Below are 23085 nucleotides of genomic sequence, written 5' to 3' on the forward strand. Positions count from 1 at the left end.
CCCGCCGCAGGTGTAATGAGAGCGCTGGTCATGGACAGATGATGGACGTGGAGACGTCATACTCGGACTTCATCAACTGTGATCGGACCGGCCGCAGGAACGCGGTGCCCGACATCGCGGGTGAGCCCAAAGCGGAGGCCAGCACCAGCGACGTCGCCAAAGACTTGGCGGAAATGGACTTAAAGGATGCAGGTTAGCGGCGCCGACTCTCGACCTTGCGACCAATCGTGCAAAGCGACCAAACGCGGCGACCAAATGCATCACGCAGCGTGCTTGCTTCTGTCAAAACCTTTCTACAAGTGTAAGAATGAATAGATTAATAGACAACTACAATGATACCTCAGCTTACGAACTTAATTGCTTCCCAGAAAGTGTGTGTGAGGCGAAAAGTTCGTCTGCCAAACATTTATTTCCCATAAGAAACCATTAAAAATGAGAATAATCCGTTCCCAGGTCCCCATAAAACATAATTTTCTACTAAATCAGCCTTAAAACTACACAAAATATACCGTATTTTATGTATAATAAATGTGCTATTGTATTGTAATTAAAGAAACTACTGTATAATAATAATAATAATATAATAATAATAATAATTCTGGTACCTTCTGGTAATTGCACTGGGTGTGTTTAAGAACATGTGTTGTACACTCTTCTCCATCTGCACAAGATTCTGGGTCAACTCAATATCAGGCTCAGCACAAATTTAACCCTTTAGGGCACCAGGCAGTCAGCCAGGTGATAAATTAAACAACACTTTGAGTGGAGTCAAAGATCCATCTAGTGGACAGAATGTGCATAAAAATCATTCGGAGTGACTCCAACTCTGAACAGCATTTACTATTTTAAGTCAGAATCTATCGCCCGAATTTGGACCCATTGGGATTACAGTGATACCTCGGTTTACGAACCCCTTGGTTTACGAACTTTTTCGGTTTATGAATGTTAAATTTATGAAATTTTACCTTGGCATACAAACTTTTTTTGCGATCACACGGAGCTGCCTCAATGAGTGATGTGTCGTTCGCGAACGAGCCCGTTGTTCTCACAACAAAATGGCAGCAGGTTACGTTCCTCATCAAGTGTTTAATGCTGAGGAAAGCGGCCACTCCATTCCATCAAGCCATCAACGACCATCACAAAGGTAAATAATACGACTTTATTATACTGTACAGTTTATTTCTTTAATTGTAATACCATGGCACATTTATAAATATGTAACATAAGGTATATTTTGTGTAGTTTTAAGGTTTAGAAAATTAGAAAGTAGAAAATTATGTTTTATGGCAGGGGTGTCAAAGTCATTTTTTGCCGCGGGCCACATTGTAGTTATGGTTTCCTCTCGAGGGCCGTTATGAATTTGGGGAACCCATTAGAATGTTTAAATCCCTTCAAATATTACATATAGAGCACACAGCAAATTAATGAATAACTCGTTTTCAAATCTGAAGTCAAGAATAATGACTTTTATTGTGGTTGACATCCAAAAATATGACATTTTGGCTCAGATTTTAGCAATCATCATGGAATTTAACAAGTTTGATTTGCTTTCGCGGGCCGAAAAAAATGATGTGGCGGGCCGGATTTGGCCCGCGGGCCTTGACTTTGACACCTAAATAAAAAAAAATGTTATTTTTTGTGTAGTTTTAAGGCTTCGAAAATTAGACAGTAGAAAAATTATGTTTTATGGGGACCTGGGAACGGATTATTCTCATTTTAATGGTTTCCTATGGGAAATTACTTTTTGGAATGCACACTTTTCACCTTACACACTCTGTCTGGGAACCAATTAAATTCGTAAGCCAAGGTATCACTGTATTTTGAACCCGGTTAGTATTCAAATTAATTTTTCGTACTCTCCTAGACGGCTGGTCCGCATGTTGCGCTTGACTGAATTGTCCCATTTCCCTTCCATCAGGAGAGCCCGAGGGGTCTCCAGCCCCCGAGGCTGAAGGCTCCACCAGTCAAGATCCCCAAGGAGCTGGAGGACCATCCTAAACACGGAAGGCTGCTAATGCCGTCGCACGCAGACGGTTTGTTTTAAGCTTAGTCAGATGTTAAGACGCCAACCGCTGGGAAGACCGACCGGCGTTTGAGACGCTTCTCTCCTGCGTCGGACTCTGTTTAGTCCCTTCATATTCACTGTGGGACGAGGACGCAAAGAGAGACCTTGGATTGATGTGAAAACATTTCAAAAGTCCAAAACGATGGAAGGGAGGGGATTCATAAGCGCGTGTTATTTTCTTTCTGTGTTTGCGTGTGTGTGTTTGTAACGCTCTTGATCCGTTTTCCTTATCCAGTGTTGACTTCTTCCCCACCTCCCGATATTCAACTTAGTCTCCATTCAAAACGTCATGTATGGACTCTGTATTTATTGCTAACTGTTCAGTGATAACTTTGTGATAGCGATTTCCTTTGTGTAATAAAAAACAATTATGTCCACAGCGATCTGATTTGTGTTTGGAAACTTCCATGGGAGTCTATTAGCGGGCTTGCGCTAATCGAGGCAGATAAGAGCACTTTTCAGGATATTTCCCATAAAATAGTTCGCTCGGTCGGTCGGAGAGGTTTCTTGTCAGTAAGCGGTGGGAAAAAAAATCTAAGTTGATTTTTCTCAAACAAGTCTGAAAAAAAATGTCCAGGTGACATTGGCCCTTCTTAATTAACTCATTCACTGCCAGACATGTGCAAAAATGTGTCAGGGTTTTTGTCATTGAAGCTGACAGCTGAACAAAGCACTAATAGCTAGCTATTTATTAGTGGGCTGGCTGGCTGGCTAGATATCTAGCTAACTATCTATTAGATATCTATTAGCTCGCTAGCTTTCTATCTATTTGAGTTATTTCCGGGTTGAGTGAATGCTGGAGTGTGTGGCAGCTGCTGCTCGCCCACAGAAAAACTTATCCAGTGACTGTGAAGCGACCTTGAGTTTTGAAAGGCGCTTAGAAATGAAATGTATTATTATTAGCTGGCTATTTGCTATCTATTAGCGGTCTTTTGGCTGGCTAGCTATCTAGATAGCTATATATTAGCGGTCTGGCTGGTTGGATAGCTGTCTAGATAGCTACCTTTTAGCTCATATAACTCCAGACCCATATCATTTAGGAATTAACTTTTTTTTCTTGTGTCGATACAGATAAAGCGCTGGTCAGACCTCGCAATGTTTTTCACTCTCATGAGGGGACAGCCTTTGCCTTTTGTACAGCCACCCTCATTTCAACCTCATATAACTCCAGACCAATATCATTTAGGAATTAACTAGCTAGCTCACTCTTAGCTATGTATTAGCTAGCTAGCTTTCTATCTATTTGAGTTACTTCCAGGTTGAGTGAATGCTGGAGCGTGTGGCACCCGCTGCTCACCCACAGAAAAACTCATCCATTGACTGTAAAGCGACCTTGAGAGTTTTGAAAGGCGCTTATAAATGAAATGTATTATTATTATTAGCTGGCTATTAGCTATCAGCGGTCTATTGGCTGGCTAGCCATCTAGATAGCTATCTATTAGCGGTCTAGCTGGCTGGCTAGCTATTAGCTATCTATTAGTGGTCTGGCTGACTGCTTAGCTATCTAGCTAACTCTTAGCTATGTATTAGCTAGCTAGCTTTCTATGTATTTGAGTTACTTCCGGGTTGAGTAAATGCTGGCACGTGTGGCTGCCGCTGCTCACCCACAGAAAAACTTATACAGTGACTGGAAAGCGACCTTGAGAGTTTTGAATGAGTCACATTTAAGATAAGGTATAAAAATGCACGTAGCCGATGGGATGACTTTTTTTCACGATATTTTCAAAGTGAGTTTGTCTTGTCTGTCAGTTATCAGAGTGAACTCAGGTAATGGGATAAAAAATGTACAGGATTATGTTGTGCAACATTTGCGGTTATACATCATTAAGTTGCAAGAAACCTCAATATATTTCTCAAAAAAATATAACGGGTCCATCATTTTGACTTGGTCATTTGAAAAAGTAGCTCCCATGCTGAAAAAGTGTGAGCATTCCACTCCCCACGAATGAAACGAAGACAAATGACATCACACAAAACGTAGGTTTGCACACATGAAACAGCTTTACTGTGGTGAATTAAAGGATGGCTGCGTTTTGTTACATTTTAATGGCGGCGGTCATAAATGACAGCAGTGCTTTCTATTATCACAACGGATGTTAATAAATAATCAAACACTTCATTGTAAAAGGTAAGTGGACCTCGCCACCCTTACACCGCTTCATGTTCAACAGTAAAATGTGTTTAGTTAGTCCTTTTACCACCTTATAAATTGGTCTGGATTCCTTCAACTCCCCTTTCACAGCCAATGGTTCGCCCCAGATCGCACAACGATCCCCACAGTGGTTATCGCAGCACTATTGGTATTAATGTGAAGATATATGGAATGGCCCATTATTTCTGTACAAGGTGGAATGCTGAGAAATTGCATAGCCTCTCTGTAAAAGGTGTAAAAAAACATTGTAGAGACTTGAGTTAGTTGCAGTGATGTGAAGAGTATCAAGCCATTCTCATGTGTTCGAGGTAGAGGTCAAAGTTCAGGAGGAGCTGGCGAATCAGGCATCAGAAAGCCGTGCTTCGGATCATCCCGTAGGCCTTGTAAAGTTTGCCTAGTAGCTCGCTCTTCTCGGGCTCTGGTAAGAAACAAGATGCAGCGGAACAGATGTTCTGCAAAAACAAACATTAACCCATCATTGAAGATGTAACAAAAGTACACACACCCCTACGTTAATTGCAGATGTGGTGGAAGAATTAATTATGGGTCTGGAGTTATTTGAGCTTGAAATGAAGGTGGCTGTACAAAGGCAAATGCTGCCCCCCTCGTGAGAGTGAAAAACATTGTGAGGTCTGACCAGCGCTTTATCTGTATCGACACAAGAAAAAAAAGTTAATTCCTAAATGATATGGGTCTGGAGTTATATGAGCTTGAAATGAGGGCGGCTGTCCATATACTGTCCAAATACAATGCAATACATACATATTGATTTATATAGTGCTTTAACAACAGCTGAAGCTGGAAAAGAGTCGCGCTGAATATTCAGGAAGTCTTGTTTTTGAGTTGATGACGATGCCTGGTGTGACGTCACGGAGGGAACGCCCCTGACCGAGAAAGCGACACACAATGCATTTTGGGTACTTTGTTTGGTCTGAAAACTCCGTGTTGATGGCGAAATTAGAAGAAAAATACATAACGTGATGGTGAATCGTTGTGTGTTGCACCAAGACTACTATTTGATACTAGTTGACCAGCAGACAAATCAGCCCATTTCCAACGGAGCTTGGGCGCCATCTTGTGCATTTTCCGGGAATGCTACATTGGAGTCCAGACGCCTCAGAATGATCCGGAAGGACTTCTTTAATCGATTGCAAACATGTATGCTTTCCTCTTCAGAACTCTTTGAATCATATTGATAACTGGATGAGTAACAAGAAAGCATCTTCTCCAAATCGGAAGCCATTGTTTGAATTCTAGAGCAAGTCAAGACGTCTTGGCGTGATGTCACGAACATGGGGGCGGGACCTTCTGAAACTCGCCATCCCGAGGTCATTTTGAAGTAGTTTTGGGACACTAACTCATTTTTATTGGTGTTTTGCATTTGACTAAAAATATCAATACCTGCGTGTTTTGGGTATTTTAGACACTATAAAACGTTTTTCTGATGTCATTTAGGAAACAAAACACTGGTGTCAATTTTCCTTTAAGCACGTTCTGTACCCTCTTTGTACAGCAAGCCTTTGGCATGAAGCAGCAAAATAGAAATGGATAGACACAGACAATAATAGCATGTCGTTAGCGATTTATCATCAGATTCAGAGAGACGGGAAGAGTCACTGAAAATCGAAATGTCTTGTCAAATGTCCTCACCAGTCTCTTAAACTCCTCCTGGGTGAAGCCCATTTGCTCGTGCGCCACCCAGTAGTCCATCTGCAGAGTGGAACCGAAAATCAGCGGGTCGTCCGTATTCAAGGAGTAATTGGCTTTGTCCTTCCTGAACCTGCACGGCGCAACGGCAAAAATGAGCACATGCACGCGCGCTGTAGCATTTTGACGCTTGTCGGCCTTGAAAGGCAAGCTCACGTGACCACAGGATGTTTGGTGAAATCGGCATTGCAGGCGCCGGTCAGCTTGCTGGAGATGGGGCACACCTGGATGGGTAAAAGGGGGTTTTTGGGACATGATTCAACCTTAACACTTACACATAGGATTGAAGCTTTTTTTTTTTAAGTCAACATTTTAAGGGATCCCACCCAAGGGGAAATTAAAATAGAGGAAAATGAAACAGATCAGCCGGCGTTAAGGGGGCCGTGAATGTATAAATGCAAGATATGCACCGAAAAGCTAGCATTTGACGACAGTGAGATTAAAATCTTAGCGAAAGAAAATAAATGGTTAGAAAGGGGAGTAAAAGAAGCTATTTTCATAAAACAGCATCACCCTTCACTAAATCGCCACGGTGGGGTGAGGTTCAATTTGGATCGTTCGTACAACAGACTTCTTAGGCAACATCGGCTTAGTTATGCTGATGAGGTGGTACCAGAGCAAATGGGTTCAATCAGGCAGGACAATAGAAGTAATCAGTCAGGACAATAGAAGTAACCAGTGTAGCCGCAGGGAGTAGTCCTCTGCTCCCCCCAACCTGAGAGCAGGGACCAATCATAGCAGAGTCTGGCACCGCCACGTCTGGACAGTGAGGATATATATATATATATATATATATATATATAGGGCCATAGCTACCAGCAACAATTTTAGTTCGCTGACGAAGACTCTTGGATAAGAAGCGAAACGTCCGACACCTTCAAAGAAGTACAGATGACGGCTGAAGAAACCTTTTCATCGATGGACCACTCCTGTACAGCTAAGAGCTTACACCAGACGTATCGCACAGTCTTGTGGTATTTTACTGCCGAGCGATCTCGATTGTCAAGGGAAGCAATCGACCAAAACACACACGAAAGCATGCCAACTCAAAACCTACGCAATCACCCTTCAAAACAAACGTTTTAGCGGTTGTATGCGGAAATAGAAGAACTTTGATATGAAAATAGAAAATATCGCTTTAAAAATAGCGGAATTCCGCTAAATAGCGGACGTCTTGGATCCCTGCATTTATTTTGTCGCCGTCATCACCTCAAAGTGCATATTTTGAGCCAGTAGTTTCTTGTAAAGCACTCGGTCCTCCAGGGTCCTGTAACCGTGCCCCACACGTTCGGCCTTCAGCACCTCCACAGCCTGGAAGGTCAGATCAAGACCTATCAGGAAGTGATAACATCACATGGACAAGAAAGACCCTCGGGGCAATTTGGAGTCTTTGTTTAGAGGACAACCGACACCATTTGTTTGTTTCCTAACTGACATCAAAAAAACGTTTTATAGCATCTAAAATACCCAAAATTGATATTTGTAGTCAAATGCAAAACACCAATAAAAATGACTTAGTGTCCCAAAACCGGATATGGCGAGATTGAGAAAGCCCCGCCCCCTTGTTCGTGACGTCACACCAGGATACTCCTCCATAAAATGCCTTGCTCCAGAATCAAAACAATGGCTTCAGAGAGTTCAGATTTGGAGAAGATGCTTTCTTGTTACTCATCCAGTTATGAATATGATTCAAATAGTTCTGAAGAGGAAAGCATAAATGTTTGCAATCGATTAAAGAAGTCCTTCCGGATCATTCTGAGGCGTCTGGACTCCAATGTAGCGTTCCCGGAAAATGCACAAGATGGCAGCAAAGCTCCGTTGGAAATGGGCTGATTTGTCTGCTGGGAATTTGTGTCAACTAGTATCAAATAGTAGTCTTGGTGCAACACACAAGGATTCACCATCATGTTATTCATGTGTTTTCCTTCTAATTTCGCGATCGACACGGTGTTTTCAGATGAAAAAAAAGTGCCCAAAATGCATTGTGTGTCGCTTTGTCGGTCAGGGGCGTTCCTAATGTGATGTCACTTCAGGAATCGTCATCAACTCGAAAACAAGACTTCCTGAATATTCAGCGCGAGTTTTAAAACGTAAAATACAGCTATATGTGGTGGAATCTTAGTAAAATGCGCTCAGTAGAAGTCATTTGAAGTGATTTTACAAATTATGGACGCAACTTGTGTAGAGGTGTCGGTTGTCCTTTAAGCCAAGATGCAGTTTCTGTCAGGAATGTGTCATTGTTGTGACCGTCCAATGGCGTACCTCCTTAACCACACAGGCCGCGCCCACTTCGCCCGCATGAACTGTCCGGTGGATTCCGCAGCGCACAGCTTCCTGTCAAAGGGAATCCAGTGCACAAGACATCAGGAAACAATACTCAGGTCACATCACTAAGCCTTGTTGGTCTAATTTTTTGTATTTTTATTTTTTTAAACTGATGGGTTAAAAGTGATCGTTGCCATGGACAGCACTTTATCAGCACCCAAACAAGAAAAACCAAAACCTGAACAAATTCAGGAATGGCACTCTGTCATTTTTCCCGAATAAATTCGTGAATGGCTGTGAATGAGTAAATACTGCACAGAATCTAGTAACATAAAACAAAAAACGATCTACATAATGACTAGACTCGATTTAAAATATATATTTTTTTAAAGCTGTACCAAATGTTTGAAAACGAACTCCAATCGATACCTTTAAACTGAATTCTCGCACCAGTCCGAATGACAGGGTTGTAGTCAAGTCCACCATTTTTTATTTCAAGTCTAGTCCAAGTCACGAAAAACAAAAAATAAGACGGGTAACATCCGACTTATGACTGAGTTCCGTTCCGATCAAACGGTCGTAAGTCAAAATGGTCGTAAGTCGAAATCCATTCAAAATGTGGAATAGAGACTCAGAGGCTGACTCGCAAACTCATCCCTCTAGTGCCATCACACAGTCGATTGCTGTGCGAGAGTGAGATGCTGGCTGGCCAAAATTGTCGGACGCGTTGCCGGCATGCTAGCGCGTTGCTGTGCCAGGCGTAGAATTAAAGGACAACCGACGTGACTTTTTTGTTTTTTAACTGACATCAGAACAACGTTTCATAGCATCTAAAATACCCAAAACACGCAGTATGATATTTTTATTCAAATGCAAAACACGAAAATAAAAATGACTTAAAGTGTCCAAAATCTGCAAAAAATTGAGCTGCGAATTGGGCATTTTCAGAAAGTCCCGCCCCCAGTTCGTACGTCACGCCAAGGCGTCTTGCATTCCTGGAGAATCAAAACAATGGCTTCAGATTCGGAGAATATGCTTTCTTGTTACACATCCAGTTATGAATATGATTCAAATAGTTCTGAAGAGGAAAGCATACATGTTTGCAATCGATTAAATAATTTATTCCGTGCTATTTTGAGGCAACATTGGGGGGAAATGTCTCACCGAAAAAGAGAAAATGGCCACCGAGCTGTTGTGAGGAATGAATCAGCCCGTTTCCACAGGCTGATAAATTCCTTACATGGAGCTTGGACGCCCGCTTCTTGCTCTTTCTGGTGCAACACGAGGTTTTCAGACCAAACAAGCACACCAAAATGCATTGACGTGATGGAAGGACTGCTCCAATGTGTCCTTTTTTTTCGGTCAGGGGGGTTCCTTCAGTGACGTCACGTACGGACTCGTCACCAACTCAAAAACAAGACTTCCGGAATATTCAGCGCGAGTCTTAAAACGTAAAATATAGCTATATGCGGTGGAATCTTTGTAAAATACGCTCAGTAGAAGTCATTTGAAGCCATTTTACAAATTATGGACACAACTTGTCCGGAGACGTTGGTTGTCCTTTAAAAAAAATTAAATAGGGTCTGGATAGCGTGGTCGTAAGTACGGGTGGTCGTAAGTCGATCCGGTTGTAAGTCGGATGTTACCCGTAATCATAATGTTGAGTCTGGACTTTGACTCGACAGCCGTCTGCCGAATGATGGCCCCTCTGCGACGATGGCAATCGTTAGAGGATTTGCTTTACCTCATAAGCTCTCTTGTGTCCCGGGTAGGCCTCGCAGTTGAGTGACTCATCACCGGCCAAGTCGATGGCCACCACACCTTCGTGTCGATATTTTTTACACAGCTCCACCACCTCTGCCGACCAGCCTGCGCAATTCAAAACAGGTGCACTTGACGCTCCCGCTAGTCTCGCTCTTGCGCTAGAAACTAAATTCTGAAATTTGTCCATTGTGGGACTATTAAAGGCTTTCTGATTCTGATGACCTTTCCAATGAGATATTAATAAGATATCCCCCGAGTTTAAAATAAAAATACAAAACCAGAACAGGAAATTGCAGCTGCAGGAATCTTTAAAAAAAACCTCGGCAGATGATTGAGTGAGATCTTGGGAGAGTTGGAAAACAGTGGGGGAAAAAAACAGGACAGCAGAGACATGGAGCAACATGAACCGGGAGCATAAAGCTATTATAAAATCGTTTATGTATAAAACCGCATATGAAATAGAACTGTATACGTATACAGTATATAATTGACTAATTAATCTAAATTATTTTTTTTTTTTAACCTCTGCTTTAAAGGACAACCGACACCATTTTTTTTGTTTCCTAACCGACATGAGAAAAACGTTTTATAGCATCTAAAATACCCAAAACACACAGGCTGATATTTTTAGTCAAATGAAAAACATAAAAAAAATGACTTAAAGTCTCCCAAAACGACTTCAAAATGACCTCAGAAAGTTTCAGTTTCAGAAGGTCCCGCCCCCTTGTTCGTGACGTCACGCCAAGACGTCTTGCCTTGCTCTAGAATCAAAACAATGGCTTCAGATCCGGAGAAGATGCTTTCTTGTTACTCATCCAGTTATGAATATGAATCAAATAGTTCTGAAGAAGAAAGCATACATGTTTGCAATCGATTAAAAAATCTATTCCGTGTCATTTTGAGGCATCAGGTGTGGGAAATGTTGCACCCAAAAAAGGCAGAACATGGCGACAAAGCCATGTAAGGAATTAATCAGCCCTTTTCCACAGGCTGATAAATTCCTTATATGGAGCTTGGACACCCTCTTCTGGCGGCTTTTGGGTGCAACACAAGGTTTTCAGACCAAACAATACATTGACGTGATGGAAGGACTGCTACAATGTGTCTTTTTTTTCGGTGTGGGGCGTTCCTTTAGTGACGTCACGTACGGACTCGTCACCAACTCAAAAACAAGACTTCCTGAATATTCAGCGCGAGTCTTAAAACGTAAAATATAGCTATATGCGGTGGAATCTTATTAAAATACGCTCAGTAGAAGTCATTTGAAGCCATTTAAAAAATTATGGACACAACTTGTCCGGAGACGTCGGTTGTCCTTTAATTAACGGATATTTTCTCTTGGGCAAGTGTACTTGAACTTTTGCCACCTCTGCTTGCGCTTTTGTGAAATTTAAGCTGCGCAGCACTCCTGCGTGTTATCTGAACGGCTTTGGAGAAGGGAGTTTGAAGCATGAGCAGTTCTTTACTTGGCATGTGGCGCATGCAGCATAGAATGGACCTGACTTTGACATGGAATGCCCTCTCTCCCTGACTGAGGCCTTCATTGACCAGTCGGACCACCTCGTCGGGACTCAGGTCAGCCCTGAGAACAAAGACAGAAGTAAATCACACTGAAAATATCTCAATGACTTGACAGGCGTGCACGGATGTTGTTTTTGTAAATAAGTTAGTAAGAAACATACTCTGCTTGGTTCCATGGGATGGGATCCACGTCACAGTTGGCCAATAAGTGTGGACTGTATCTGACCTCCACGTAAATCACACCTTCCTTTGCTTTGTCTTCCACAAACTCGTAAGCGATCCTCTTGATTGCGTCTCGGTCACCACTAGGGAGTTGATGGAGAATAAGAAGTTATCGTATTCAAAAGTTTCATATGCTTAGTGAACATGTGTGACTCGAGTACACAATTGAAGCACAGACAACCTGGGGTCAATCTGAGGTCAACAACAACAGCTTGTTAAACTGTCATCTTCATCTAGGTCAAGGGTTTCAAAGTCATTTTTTGCCGCGGGCCACATTGTAGTTATGGTTTGCTCTCGAGGGCCGTTATGAATTTGGGGAACACATTATAATGTTTAAATCCCTTCAAATATTACATATGGAGCACACAGCAAATTAATGAATAACTCGTTTTCAAATCTGAAGTCAAGAATAATGACTTTTATTGTGGTTGACATCCAAAAATATGAAATTTTGGCTCAGATTTTGGCAATCATCATGGAATTTAACAAGTTTGATTTGCTTTCGCGGGCCGAAAAAAATGATGTGGCGGGCCGGATTTGGCCCGCGGGCCTTGACTTTGACACCTGTGATCTAGGTGATATGGCCTTTTACAGAATTTAGGACTTGGGAAACTCCTTTATCACAGGAGCTATTTACGACTCGAAACTCCTTCACAGGAAGCGCTCATTAGCCAAGTTACAAATTTGGAATGAACTTTTCCCCTTATGAACGTTAAATTCACGAGAATATAATCTTGGCATACTATTTTTCAGGAAACACACGGAGCGCCACAATGAGTGATGTGTTGTTCACAAATGACAAAGTCTGCCGTTCTTCTTGTTGATTTAAAAGAAGAACTGATGCTCACGTGCCCTTTTTTAAATCTCACTTTCGGCTGCGGCGCTGTCACATGATGGAAGCCAAGCTGCGTAGTATCCAGCATTTGCCCCGAAACCCGACTGTTGTCTCATTGAACTAACCTAAACATTACATGTGGCATTTGCATGCGCTATACATAGCTGGGGTGTTCCATATATTGTCAAGAGCACACTGAGCTTCCATTGAACCGAGGGGCTCGCCATTGTTATAGCTTTCACAGTCGTGAGATGGAGCTGTACCGGAGGGAAATGGGCTTTGGTTGCCATGGTGACGGAATTACCAATGAGCTGTGCCTCATTTGAGAAGAAGCCCTTTCCCCATACGTACGTCGTAAATCTAGGACACGTGTGCGATAAATGGGCCCGCGTGAGCGAACTTTCACCCTGCCTGGAGAGGTAAAATCTTGAACGCAGAGAAATCACCATCATTAATCATGATTAGACTTGCAGAGCGCTGGCATCCATCGTTGAAATCAATGAATTACTAATAATATCAGAAATATAGTCACTATCAAAAATAAGCAGTGTGACTTATCCAAAGTTCTCATCAAACATAAGACAAAGATAATTACGCTTTGTGTTTCAACTAATTCACTGCCAGATGATGTGTGTCCACTCCAGTGCCAGGGTTTTTGTCATTTTCACTCAAATTGCAGGACCCACAGAATATTGAGATTTAGGATTACATAAACATTCAATGCAGCATAACAAACTTTCGATTGTCTTATTTTATCAGGGAAAAAAAGAGGTAATTCCTAAGTTATATGGGTCTGGAGTTATCTGAGCTTGAAATGGGGGCGGCTGTCCAAAATTACATTGCAATACACAGATTTTTTTTTATATAGCGCTTCAACAACAGTTGAAGCTGGAACAAGGCGCTAACATGGAAAAAAGGGAAATGCTGCCCACTTGTGGGCAACCAAAACCTGAACAAATTCAGGAATGGCGCTCACGTTCTGCTTTTCAATTCCGGAATAAATTCGGGATTGGCAGTGAATGAGCTAAAAAAACAATGAACCTCAACAAAATAAATACAATGGGAAAGCCCATCGGTATTGGCCTAATAATTTGCATCTACGTAACAGTGTTGTTACCCGTGAAGCAGCGGATTAATGAACACAAATGGTGGAGCAACATACGTAGACAGACAATTACAAGACTCACAGGCATAGGTTCTTCCATACTGAGTAATACTCCAGTAGAATACAGTGATACCTCGGTTTACGAACCCCTCCTTGGCTTACAAACTTTTCGGTTTACGAGCGTTAAATTTATGAACATTTTACCTTGGCACACGAACTTTTTTCGGGATACACACGGAGCTGCCTCAATGAGTGATGTGTCATTCGCGAACGAGCCCGTTCTCCTAACAAGAAAATGGCGGCCGACGGTTTTTGTACTCTACTCTCCGCCCCCAGTATTCGGTTAAAGCCATGTGATTGGTCAAGAACGCAGCAGTGAGGGGAGATGGTTTAAACATTAAAGAGACAGGCAGACGACAGTGAGAGAGTTTCAACTTTGAGTTCAAAATCAGTGTAGACTGCAAGGTTAAAATATCCCATCAATCAGGCTCCACAAAACAACCCGCACAAGCCATCTGTACACTTGGTGCAAAATGCTATCAACCCAGCGAAACAGAACACAATTGATGAGGAACTAGGTAAAATTATCACAGAGAAAGCACCTACAAGGGATCATTCCTCAAGATGGTGAAAGAAGAAGGTTACGTTCCTCATCAAGTGTTTAATGCTGAGGAAACCGGTTACTCCATTCCATCAAGCCATCAATGACCATCACAAAGGTAAATAAAATGACTTTATCATACAGTACAGCTTATATTTCTTTAATTATAATACCATAGCACATTTATTATAGATAAAATAAAGTATATTCTGTGTAGGTTTAAGACTTAGAAAATTATAAAGTAGAAAATTATGTTTTATGGGGACCTGTGAACGGATTATTCTCATTTTAATGGTTTCCCATGGGAAATTAATTTTTGGGATACACACTTTTCGCCTTACACACTCTGTCTGGGAACCAATTAAGTGCGTAAGCCAAGGTATCACTGTATTTTATTGTTATATTGCCCCCAGATGGCCAAGGTGCACAGACCATGGCAAAAAGTATTGCATAGGATTAAAATTTGCATTTTTCACATCATTGGATCTGCAATGTATTTGAAGCTCACGCCTAAGTCAGATTTTGGTTCAGTACAAAAATAAAAAAAATCGGCTAATCGACTGCTCAGAACATGGTAAGTGGTAAGTCTGCTTATTTCGAGTCAGGGTGATGCTTGAACAGAGCCATAAACTTCTCTGTAGGGTAGCCGGGAGTGACGTACTGAATTACAATAAGGGTTGGCCATAAAAGTGGCATGAAGCAGACACACTTGTACACGTACATCCACACGCAAAGCCAACACAGCGTCCTCATTCATTGTCGTATCGTTATTGTTCGGTTTGGTCAATTACTGCTTTCCGGCTATTTATTTCGATTCTAATTTCGGCGAGAAGAATGTAAGCACTCACGCGATGACGTGCATGTACTCTGCAAACTTGCCCAGGAAGTCAGTGAGCGTGGTCGGCTTTCGAAGAACGATGAGCCGCATCAGGTCCTCCACTGAGTCGGCTGGTAGAGGGATGCCACGTCTCCTGTGAGGATAAATAAAATGAACATCTTGGAATTGACCATTTAGTGTCGGATCATTGTTTTGTTTCACCCTGTCAGGTTTCTCGATGAAAAGGTTTCTTCAGCCGTCATCTGTACTTCTTTGAAGGTGTCGGACGTTTCACTTCTCATCCAAGAGGCTTCGTCAGCGAACTAAATTTTCTGCTGGTAGCTCTCTCTCTACCTATCTACCTACCTACCTCTCTCTCTCGATAGATAGATAGATAGATAGATAGATAGATAGATAGATAGATAGATAGATAGATAGATAGATAGATAGATAGATAGATAGATAGATAGATAGATAGATAGATAGATAGATAGATAGATAGATAGATAGATAGGGCCAGAGCTACCAGCAAAAATCTTAGTTCGCTGACGAAGCCTCTTGGATGAGAAGCAAAACGTCCGACACCTTCAAAGTAGTCCAGATGACGACTGAAGAAACCTTTTCATCGATGGACCACTCCTGTACGACTGAGAGCTTACACGGACGCAACCCCATCAGGTTTGTTTCGTCTTGTCATGTTTTACTCATGGTTTTGTTTGCTACTTTGGACATTTTTGTTCTGATTACTTTGCTGTTTGAAATTTTGTTCCTGACGACTTTATTTAATACAATTTGTCAAATACATCCTAGTCTTCCCGCCAGCACCTTGCAAATCGTGACAAATGCAATGCTGCACTAATACAACTTCAGAGACTTTGACTATAATTTCTTTCAGTTCTGTCTGTTGTGTTTGTTATATTGCGGATGAGATGAAAAATTCAGGGAAAAACAACGGCGACAGGAGCAATTTCATTAACTGTGACAGACATTGGGTGAGCATGCCATTATTTTCTGTTGAGATTACAATTAAGATGCCTTTCATTGACACCGTCCGTACACATGAGCAATTGAACAGGAATGTATGTAAGCTATAATAAAGAAAGTAATAATATAAATAATCCATTCATTATTCAAGTCCAACGATGATGTTAGGGCTTGGAGGGACTTACCTCGCAACATCAATAATAGTTTGCAGTCGGATGGCCCCATCAAGGTGCACATGGAGCTCAACCTGCGGGTGAGTAGCCGGGTTTACTCGTCACAAGTATACCCGTCACAAGTATTCCGTTCCCACAATTATGAAAAGACGAGTGTACTCAGCATTTTTTTTTTACATTGGTTTCACTCATTCACTGCCAGATGATGTGCAAATATGTGTCCGCTCCAGAGCCAGGGTTTTTGTCATTTTCACTCAAATTGCAGGACCCACAGTACATTGAGATTTAGGTCTACATAAACATTCAATGCAGCGTAAGAAACCTTAGACTCTGTTCTTTCATCAGATAAAAAAAGAGTTAATTCCTAAGTTCTATGGGTATGGAGTTATGCGAGCTTGAAATGAGGGTGGCTGTCCAAAATACAATGCAATACACACATAATGGTTTATATAATAATAATAATAATAATAATAATAATAATAATAATAATAATAATAATACATTTCATTTATAAGCGCCTTTCAAAACTCTCAAGGTCATATTACAGTCACAGGATAAGTTAGATGGCTAGCTAGATAGCTATATAATAATACATTTCATTTATAAGTGCCTTTCAAAACTCTTCCGGTCACTTTACAGACACAGGATAAGTTATTTTGTTGGTGAGCAGCGGCAGCCACACGCGCCAGCGTTCACTCAACCTGGAATAGCTAAATTAGATAGAAAGATAGCTGATAGCTAATAGCTAGCTAGCCAGCTATATAGCTAATAGATAGCTAGCTAGATATCTAACGAGCCAGGTAGACAGCTAATAGATAGCCAGATAGATATCTAGCCCGATAGCTAACTAGCCAGCTATATAGCTAATAGATAGCAAATAGAGAGCAAATAATATAGCTAATAGCTAGCTAGCTAGCCATCTAGATAACAATTAGATCGCAAATAAGTAAACAGAGGCAAATAAATCAATTAATGTGCGCTTAACAACGCAGATAAAAGACAAAAAGTGCCTTTTTTCCCCTCAAACAAAGCTGGTCTTGTACTTGTCATTTTGTCCTAGTTTAAATACAACAAGGGGAAATTGGGATTTGTTTTTATATAGCACTTTAACAACAGCTGAAGCTGGAACAAAGTGCTAACATGGGAAAAAAAGGAAATGGTGCCCCCTTGTGGAAGCGGAAAAACATTGCCAGAGGGCTAATCAATGCTTTATCTGTACCCAAGCAAGACAAAAAAAACCCCCGAACAATTTCAATTCCTGAATAAATACGTGAATGGCAGTGAATGAGTTCATCATACTGTATGCAGAGACATTCCCATCCAGCACTTGTCCTCATTAACGTCACACGTGTAGCTTTGTTCCGAATATTTCCGATCACGTACGGCCACATCGAAAGCATGTTTGTGCTCCAGCTTGACAGCCATGAGCTCATCCTATAATAGGATGACGGCATGAAGGATGGATGCTGACCCGACGGCTCAGCTGATTTGCATTTAATGACTTTATGTCGGCCAGCCACACCGCTAAGTCATTTTACAATGAGACGTCCTCACTTTACCATTTTATGATGGTTTATAATCTGTGAATTATTTTACAATTAACTATTCACTGCCATTCCCGAATTTATTCAGGAATTGAAATTGTTCGGGGTCCTGCAATTTGAGTGAAAATGACAAAAACCCTGGCACTGAAGTGGACACATTTTTGCCCATGTCTGGCTGTGAATGAGTTAATCAGGAAATCTGATGAAAAAAATGATGAATATCATCCCTTTATTAAAAAAAACGGACACAATGTGAACTTGGTGGTGATAAAAAAATCAATTACTTAATTGGTCTACATTCTACAACAAAAATTGTGATACAATAATTGTTTTCAAAGTACGTACTTTTATACCCGGAGAAAACCCCACGCTGGCCCGAGGAGAGCATGCAAAGTCCACACAGGGAGGCTGGTAGGTAATTGAACCTGAATCTCTGCACTCTGAGGTCCAAATCGCAGCAAATATGTGACTCAGAAAACCTTGCTGACGATAAATATAAAAACATCTCGGGGCTGTGCCACTTATAATAAAACAAAATACAGTAGTTCGTTGCACGCCCTTTGTATCCCCGAAACAATCGTAAGGACCACCAGTTAAAGTCATGCGACTTTATTGATCAATAAAATAGATAACAAAAAGACTATTTCCCTTCCCCGCATGATTCTTTTTCACGGCGTGCGTAAACGTGCGTGAAATTAACGCCCCCTTCCACGCTCGAAAGTCTGCGGGGCGCGACCTGACGTACCTTGGGCTTGGAGAAGACATCCTTCCGGCTGTTTGGCTCAGACATGTTGTGTGACGGGTGGACCGGACGGTCAGTGCCTGCAACGCAACTCGGGAATAGAGGAGCTCGCGCGTCCATGTACAACACGCGCTCACGCAGGACACTCCTTTGTGACGGCGCAGCCAGGACCCCACGCGGCTGTGGACAGTTCAACCTGACGTCACACCCACTTCCGGGTGGCGAAATGACACCAGTAAGCAAAGTCCAAAGCAGAACCATTGAGGAACCACGAAAAATTAATCCATGTGGGGTTTGGGGCTTCAAAATGGAGACGCTGCTTGCTTGCAGGGGTGAGTAAAATAGTTTTTTTTGGGCGCACAGGCATTGGATGCACTTTTCCCAGTGGCGGGCCGTGGAGTTCATCGCTAGGACGTTCCGAATCAATCCAGATTGAAAGAAGTATGGTGTGATTTACTACATTTTTCATACCTGTCAACTTATAAGTTTCCCCGTATTGTATACGTTTTTGTATCATTTCAAATAATGTACGGCGTAATACAACTTTTATACAGGGGAGAACACAATTGTGAACCGATTTTACAAAGACCCTTTTGGCTCAAATCCAGTTCGTCTCAACTGCAGGTAGCTAACGACAATAATGCCGCCCATTGCTACTATTGTCACGGTAAATCAGCAAAAGTAATCCTCAATCGTATTTATATATATATATATATTTTTTATCGATGCGTATGGTCGGATTGATGAAGGCATAACGTGCGCATGCGCGGTAAGACGTCTGCATTTTTGTTTGTATTAGCGTTTTTTTATCATTTCAAATAATGTACGGCGTACTACAGCTTTTATACGGGAATTGCAATCATTTATAATCGCAGCTATTAGCCAAGGTTGACAGGTATGCTACAAGTCCACGAGATGCTACCTTCAGCCGGTGAATAACTAACCGACCTTTCTTAATTTTTTAATTTTTTCATGAAAAGTCCATCTTGAAAGTGACTTTAGCAGTAAATCTGCAACCAAATCAATTTCTACTACTCCTTCCGTAATTGTGGGTTGACAAAACTGCTATTAAATCAACACAATATATTTGATTATGCAGATTATGCTACCGATACAGTATGCTAGCTCTGGCTCGTATGCTACTGTCATTAGCGGCTTGTGATCAGAGCGGTTTCCGCAAACAGTGATTGGCTAGTGACTAGCCAATCATAGTTTGCAAAAACTCTGATGTTGCCCAGTGCCTGCAAGAAGGCCTTTTGGGTTGGCAAATTGAAATCTGTGACAAATGATGGCTGAAATGTGATGGGTTAAAAGCTTAAATACGAAAGCGCAAGTCTGGAAGCAGCGCAACAGGTGAAAAGTAATGAAAGGAAACTGAAAGACAATTTGGAATTATTACGTGATTTGATTAGTACGTGATTCAGGTATTTTTAGGCCAGCAGAGAAGGCTTTGCAGGCCTTGACAGTCCGTGACTGACCTTTGCAGCATGTTGACTATCATAGCTCACATACACTGTTTTAAAATGCACTTCAGATTCCTATTTGCCAATGCCCTCTGTGAAGTGTACATTAAAGGACAACCGACATCACTTTTTTGTTTCCTAACTGACATCAGAAAAAACGTTTTATAGCATCTAAAATACCCAAAACACGCAGTATGATATTTTTAGTCAAATGCAGAACACCAATAAAAATGACTTAAAGGACAACCAACGTCTAATAACATTATTATTTATTAATTATGGACACAACTTGTCCGGACAAGTTGTGCCCATAATTTGTAAAATGGCTTCAAATGACTTCTACTGAGCGTATTTTAATAAGATTCCACCGCATATAGCTATATTTTACGTTTTAAGACTCGCGCTGAATATTCAGGAAGTCTTGTTTTTGAGTTGGTGACGAGTCCGTACGTGACGTCACGAAAGGACCGCGCTTGACCGTAAAAAAGACGCATTGTAGCGGTCCTTCCATCACGTCAATGTATTTTGCTGGACTTGTTTGGTCTGAAGACCGCGTGTTGCTCTTTTACACACGCAGTTAAAAATTGTGGTAGCGAATCAAGGGGAATTCTGAATCTATATAGCAGAAAAATCACATTCACCCAAATATTTCCTGAAATTGAGTTATTTAGGGAGCTATGGACATGTAGCACCCTAAATATTTTTGTCATGACACTCATATCAAGTCAGTGGTTCGTCACGTCGAATTATTGTGGTATCACTTGTTGACAAACATGAACAGGTACCATTTCTTCTTGTGATTCCATTCAGGTGAAAATTCACAGTGGAAGGATTTAGCGCAACACGTTCATACCAACATGGGGAAATGATGATCGTAATTACATTGAACTCTGCCTAAGCATAGTGCAGTGTGAGGATATTTTTGAGATAAAATCAAAGAAAAACTCTTAACAAGTCATAAAACCCTTATCAGTACGGATGGATGGTTGTAAAAATGTCCATTGCTGTGTCACTGTGACAGACGCCCTTATGATATGACAGTTGCTAAAACAGGAAGACGAAAGTATCTAGCACAGTGAAAGATTCATCTGAATATCAGCCTGCATTGTTCTGTCCAGCCCGTCTGGATATATTTACTGGGCCTCAGACACAGGAAAAAAATAATTGTGACCACAATGTGGATATAATTGTTATTCATGATAATGATAATAGCATTTCCCAGTATTATCATTCATAATTAAGTTACACTGCTTTTCAGTGAGCCTTCTTCTGGTGGGTACATCATGGCCACAAGGGGGCAGTATAATAAAGACATTCAGATATCTATGCACATGGCCACAATTTCAAGCAGCCGTGTGAAGGCTTGTCTCGAAAAACTCCTACATTGGGTTTTAAAGGACAACCGACATCACTTTTTTGTTTCCTAACTCACATCAGAAAAACGTTTTATAGCATCTAAAATACCCAAAACACGCAGTATGATATTTTTATTCAAATGCAAAACACCAATAAAAATGACTTAAAGTGTCCAAAATCTGCAAAAAAAATTGAGCTGCGAATTGGGCATTTTCAGAAAGTCCCACCCCCAGTTCGTGACGTAAACGCCAAGACGTCTTGCATTGCTGGAGAATCAAAACAATGGCTTCAGATTCGGAGAATATGCTTTCTTGTTACACATCCAGTTATGAATATGATTCAAATAGTTCTGAAGAGGAAAGCATACATGTTTGCAAGCGATTAAATAATTTATTCCGTGCCATTTTGAGGCAACATTGGGGGGAAATGGATCACCCAAAAAGAGGCAAAAAATGTCGTCCTAGCTCCTGTGAAGAATTAATCAGCCAATTTCCACAGGCTGATAAATTCCTTCCATGGAGCTTGGTCGCCCTCTTCTGGCGGCTTTTTGGTGCAACACAAGGTTTTCAGACCAAACAGGTAGAGCAAAATACATTTACAATACAATACGCTACAATGTGTCTTTTTTTCCGGTCAGGGGTGTTCCTTCAGTGACGTCACATACGGACTCGTCACCAACTCAAAAACAAGACTTCCTGAATATTCAGTGTGAGTCTTAAAACGTAAAAAATAGCTATATGCGGTGGAATCTTTGTAAAATATGCTCAGTAGAAGTCATTTGAAGCCATTTTACAAATTATGGACACAGCTTGTCCGGAGACGTCGGTTGTCCTTTAATTGTTATGTAATTTTCTGGGGGGTTGTTCCTTCTTTCATTTACTATGTTCACTCAGTAGTTACAATTGATGATGATGATGATAATAATAATAATAATATATTTAATTTACAAGCGCCTTTCAGAACACCCAAGGACACTTTACAATTAAAAGAACAATACACAGAACAATAAAACCATGAATAAATGATAAATAATAAAATAGCTTTTGAATCTCCAATCCACGCTCCTTTTTATGCGTTCTGTATCTATTTATCAGTGACGGAGTGTGCATGTAGCACCCATTAGTGCGACATCCGAATCAATCCACACCTGCGAGTGTGGTGTGATTTAATACACGTCCACTAGAGGATGTCGTTTGACCAGGAAATAATTTGTGACTTGAAGAAACTTAAGAAATACTGTCATTAAACTGTTCGAATTTTTACTCTGAACGCGTGGATTCACGATAACGTCTTAAAATTGCAGTATATGCTATTTTTGCTAGCTTAGGAACTGTCCAACCATTCTTAACAACTACAACTACAACTCTTTGAAACTAGGACTTGAAATATAGGCGTCGCACCATGGGGAATTATTCACACCTACAGCACCAAAGCAGAAATAAAAAATGATACAATTTGAAAATTTTGATCTTGACATGTATTATGAATAAAATGATATAAAAATGTCATAATATTAATAATAATAATAATAATACATTTCATTTATAAGCGCCTTTCGAAACCTCTCAAGGTCACTTCACAGTCGCAGTATAAGTTTTTCTTTGGGTGAGCAGCGGCAGCACCACGCGCCAGCGTTCACTCAACCCGGAAATAACTCAAATAGATATAAAGCTAGCTAATAGATAGCAAATAGATAGCTAGTTAGATAGCTAATAAATAGCGTGATAGCTAATAGATAGCCAACTAGCCAGCTAGCTAGATAGCTAGTC

The 23085-nt window shown here is 41.1% G+C and overlaps 3 protein-coding genes across 6 annotated transcripts in view; 2 read left to right on the forward strand and 1 right to left on the reverse strand.

Annotated features, from left to right (window-relative positions):
* Positions 1-2448, forward strand: part of pkig (protein kinase (cAMP-dependent, catalytic) inhibitor gamma) — a 21281-nt gene extending 18833 nt beyond the window's left edge. For all 3 annotated transcript variants that reach the window (XM_088991950.1, XM_088991957.1, XM_088991964.1), the window contains exons 2-3: positions 11-192; positions 1919-2448. In XM_088991950.1, the coding sequence (XP_088848076.1) occupies positions 39-192; positions 1919-1998 (234 nt within the window). In that variant the 5' untranslated portion in view covers positions 11-38 and the 3' untranslated portion in view covers positions 1999-2448. The remainder of the gene's footprint in view (positions 1-10; positions 193-1918) is intronic.
* Positions 2449-4043: 1595 nt separating this feature from the next.
* Positions 4044-18630, reverse strand: ada (adenosine deaminase). The gene is made up of 11 exons (XM_088991887.1): positions 18501-18630; positions 16224-16285; positions 15086-15208; positions 11636-11779; positions 11420-11535; positions 9934-10058; positions 8187-8258; positions 7134-7235; positions 6081-6148; positions 5868-5997; positions 4044-4669 (listed from the first exon to the last, which is right to left on the reverse strand). Exons 1-11 carry the CDS (start codon positions 18615-18617, stop codon positions 4565-4567), a joined length of 1164 nt encoding a protein of 387 aa, XP_088848013.1. The 5' UTR covers positions 18618-18630; the 3' UTR covers positions 4044-4564.
* A 66-nt stretch (positions 18631-18696) lies between these two features.
* ccn5 (cellular communication network factor 5) overlaps positions 18697-23085 on the forward strand; it is a 29145-nt gene continuing 24756 nt past the window's right edge. The window contains exon 1 of one of the 2 annotated variants that reach the window (XM_088991908.1): positions 18697-18829. Coding sequence is in view for 1 of the 2 variants with exons in the window: in XM_088991923.1 (XP_088848049.1) it covers positions 18724-18789 (66 nt within the window). In the remaining variant the exon portion in view is untranslated. The remainder of the gene's footprint in view (positions 18830-23085) is intronic. The other variant, XM_088991923.1, reaches the window with a different exon arrangement.

This window comes from Hippocampus bargibanti, linkage group LG01 (genome assembly GCF_051943395.1).
Source record: "Hippocampus bargibanti isolate YZ-2025 linkage group LG01, ASM5194339v1, whole genome shotgun sequence".
Classification (NCBI taxonomy): domain Eukaryota; kingdom Metazoa; phylum Chordata; class Actinopteri; order Syngnathiformes; family Syngnathidae; genus Hippocampus; species Hippocampus bargibanti.

Excerpts from the sequence above, each read along its gene's own strand:
- ada (XM_088991887.1), bottom strand. The coding sequence starts at position 18,617 with ATGGACGCGCGAGCTCCTCTATTCCCGAGTTGCGTTGCAGGCACTGAC. Across the intron at positions 15,209-16,223 it reads ACTATTATTGATGTTGCGAG|GAGACGTGGCATCCCTCTAC; the intron begins GTAAGTCCCTCC and ends TTATCCTCACAG. Across the intron at positions 5,998-6,080 it reads ACCAAACATCCTGTGGTCAC|GTTCAGGAAGGACAAAGCCA; the intron begins GTGAGCTTGCCT and ends TGCGCCGTGCAG.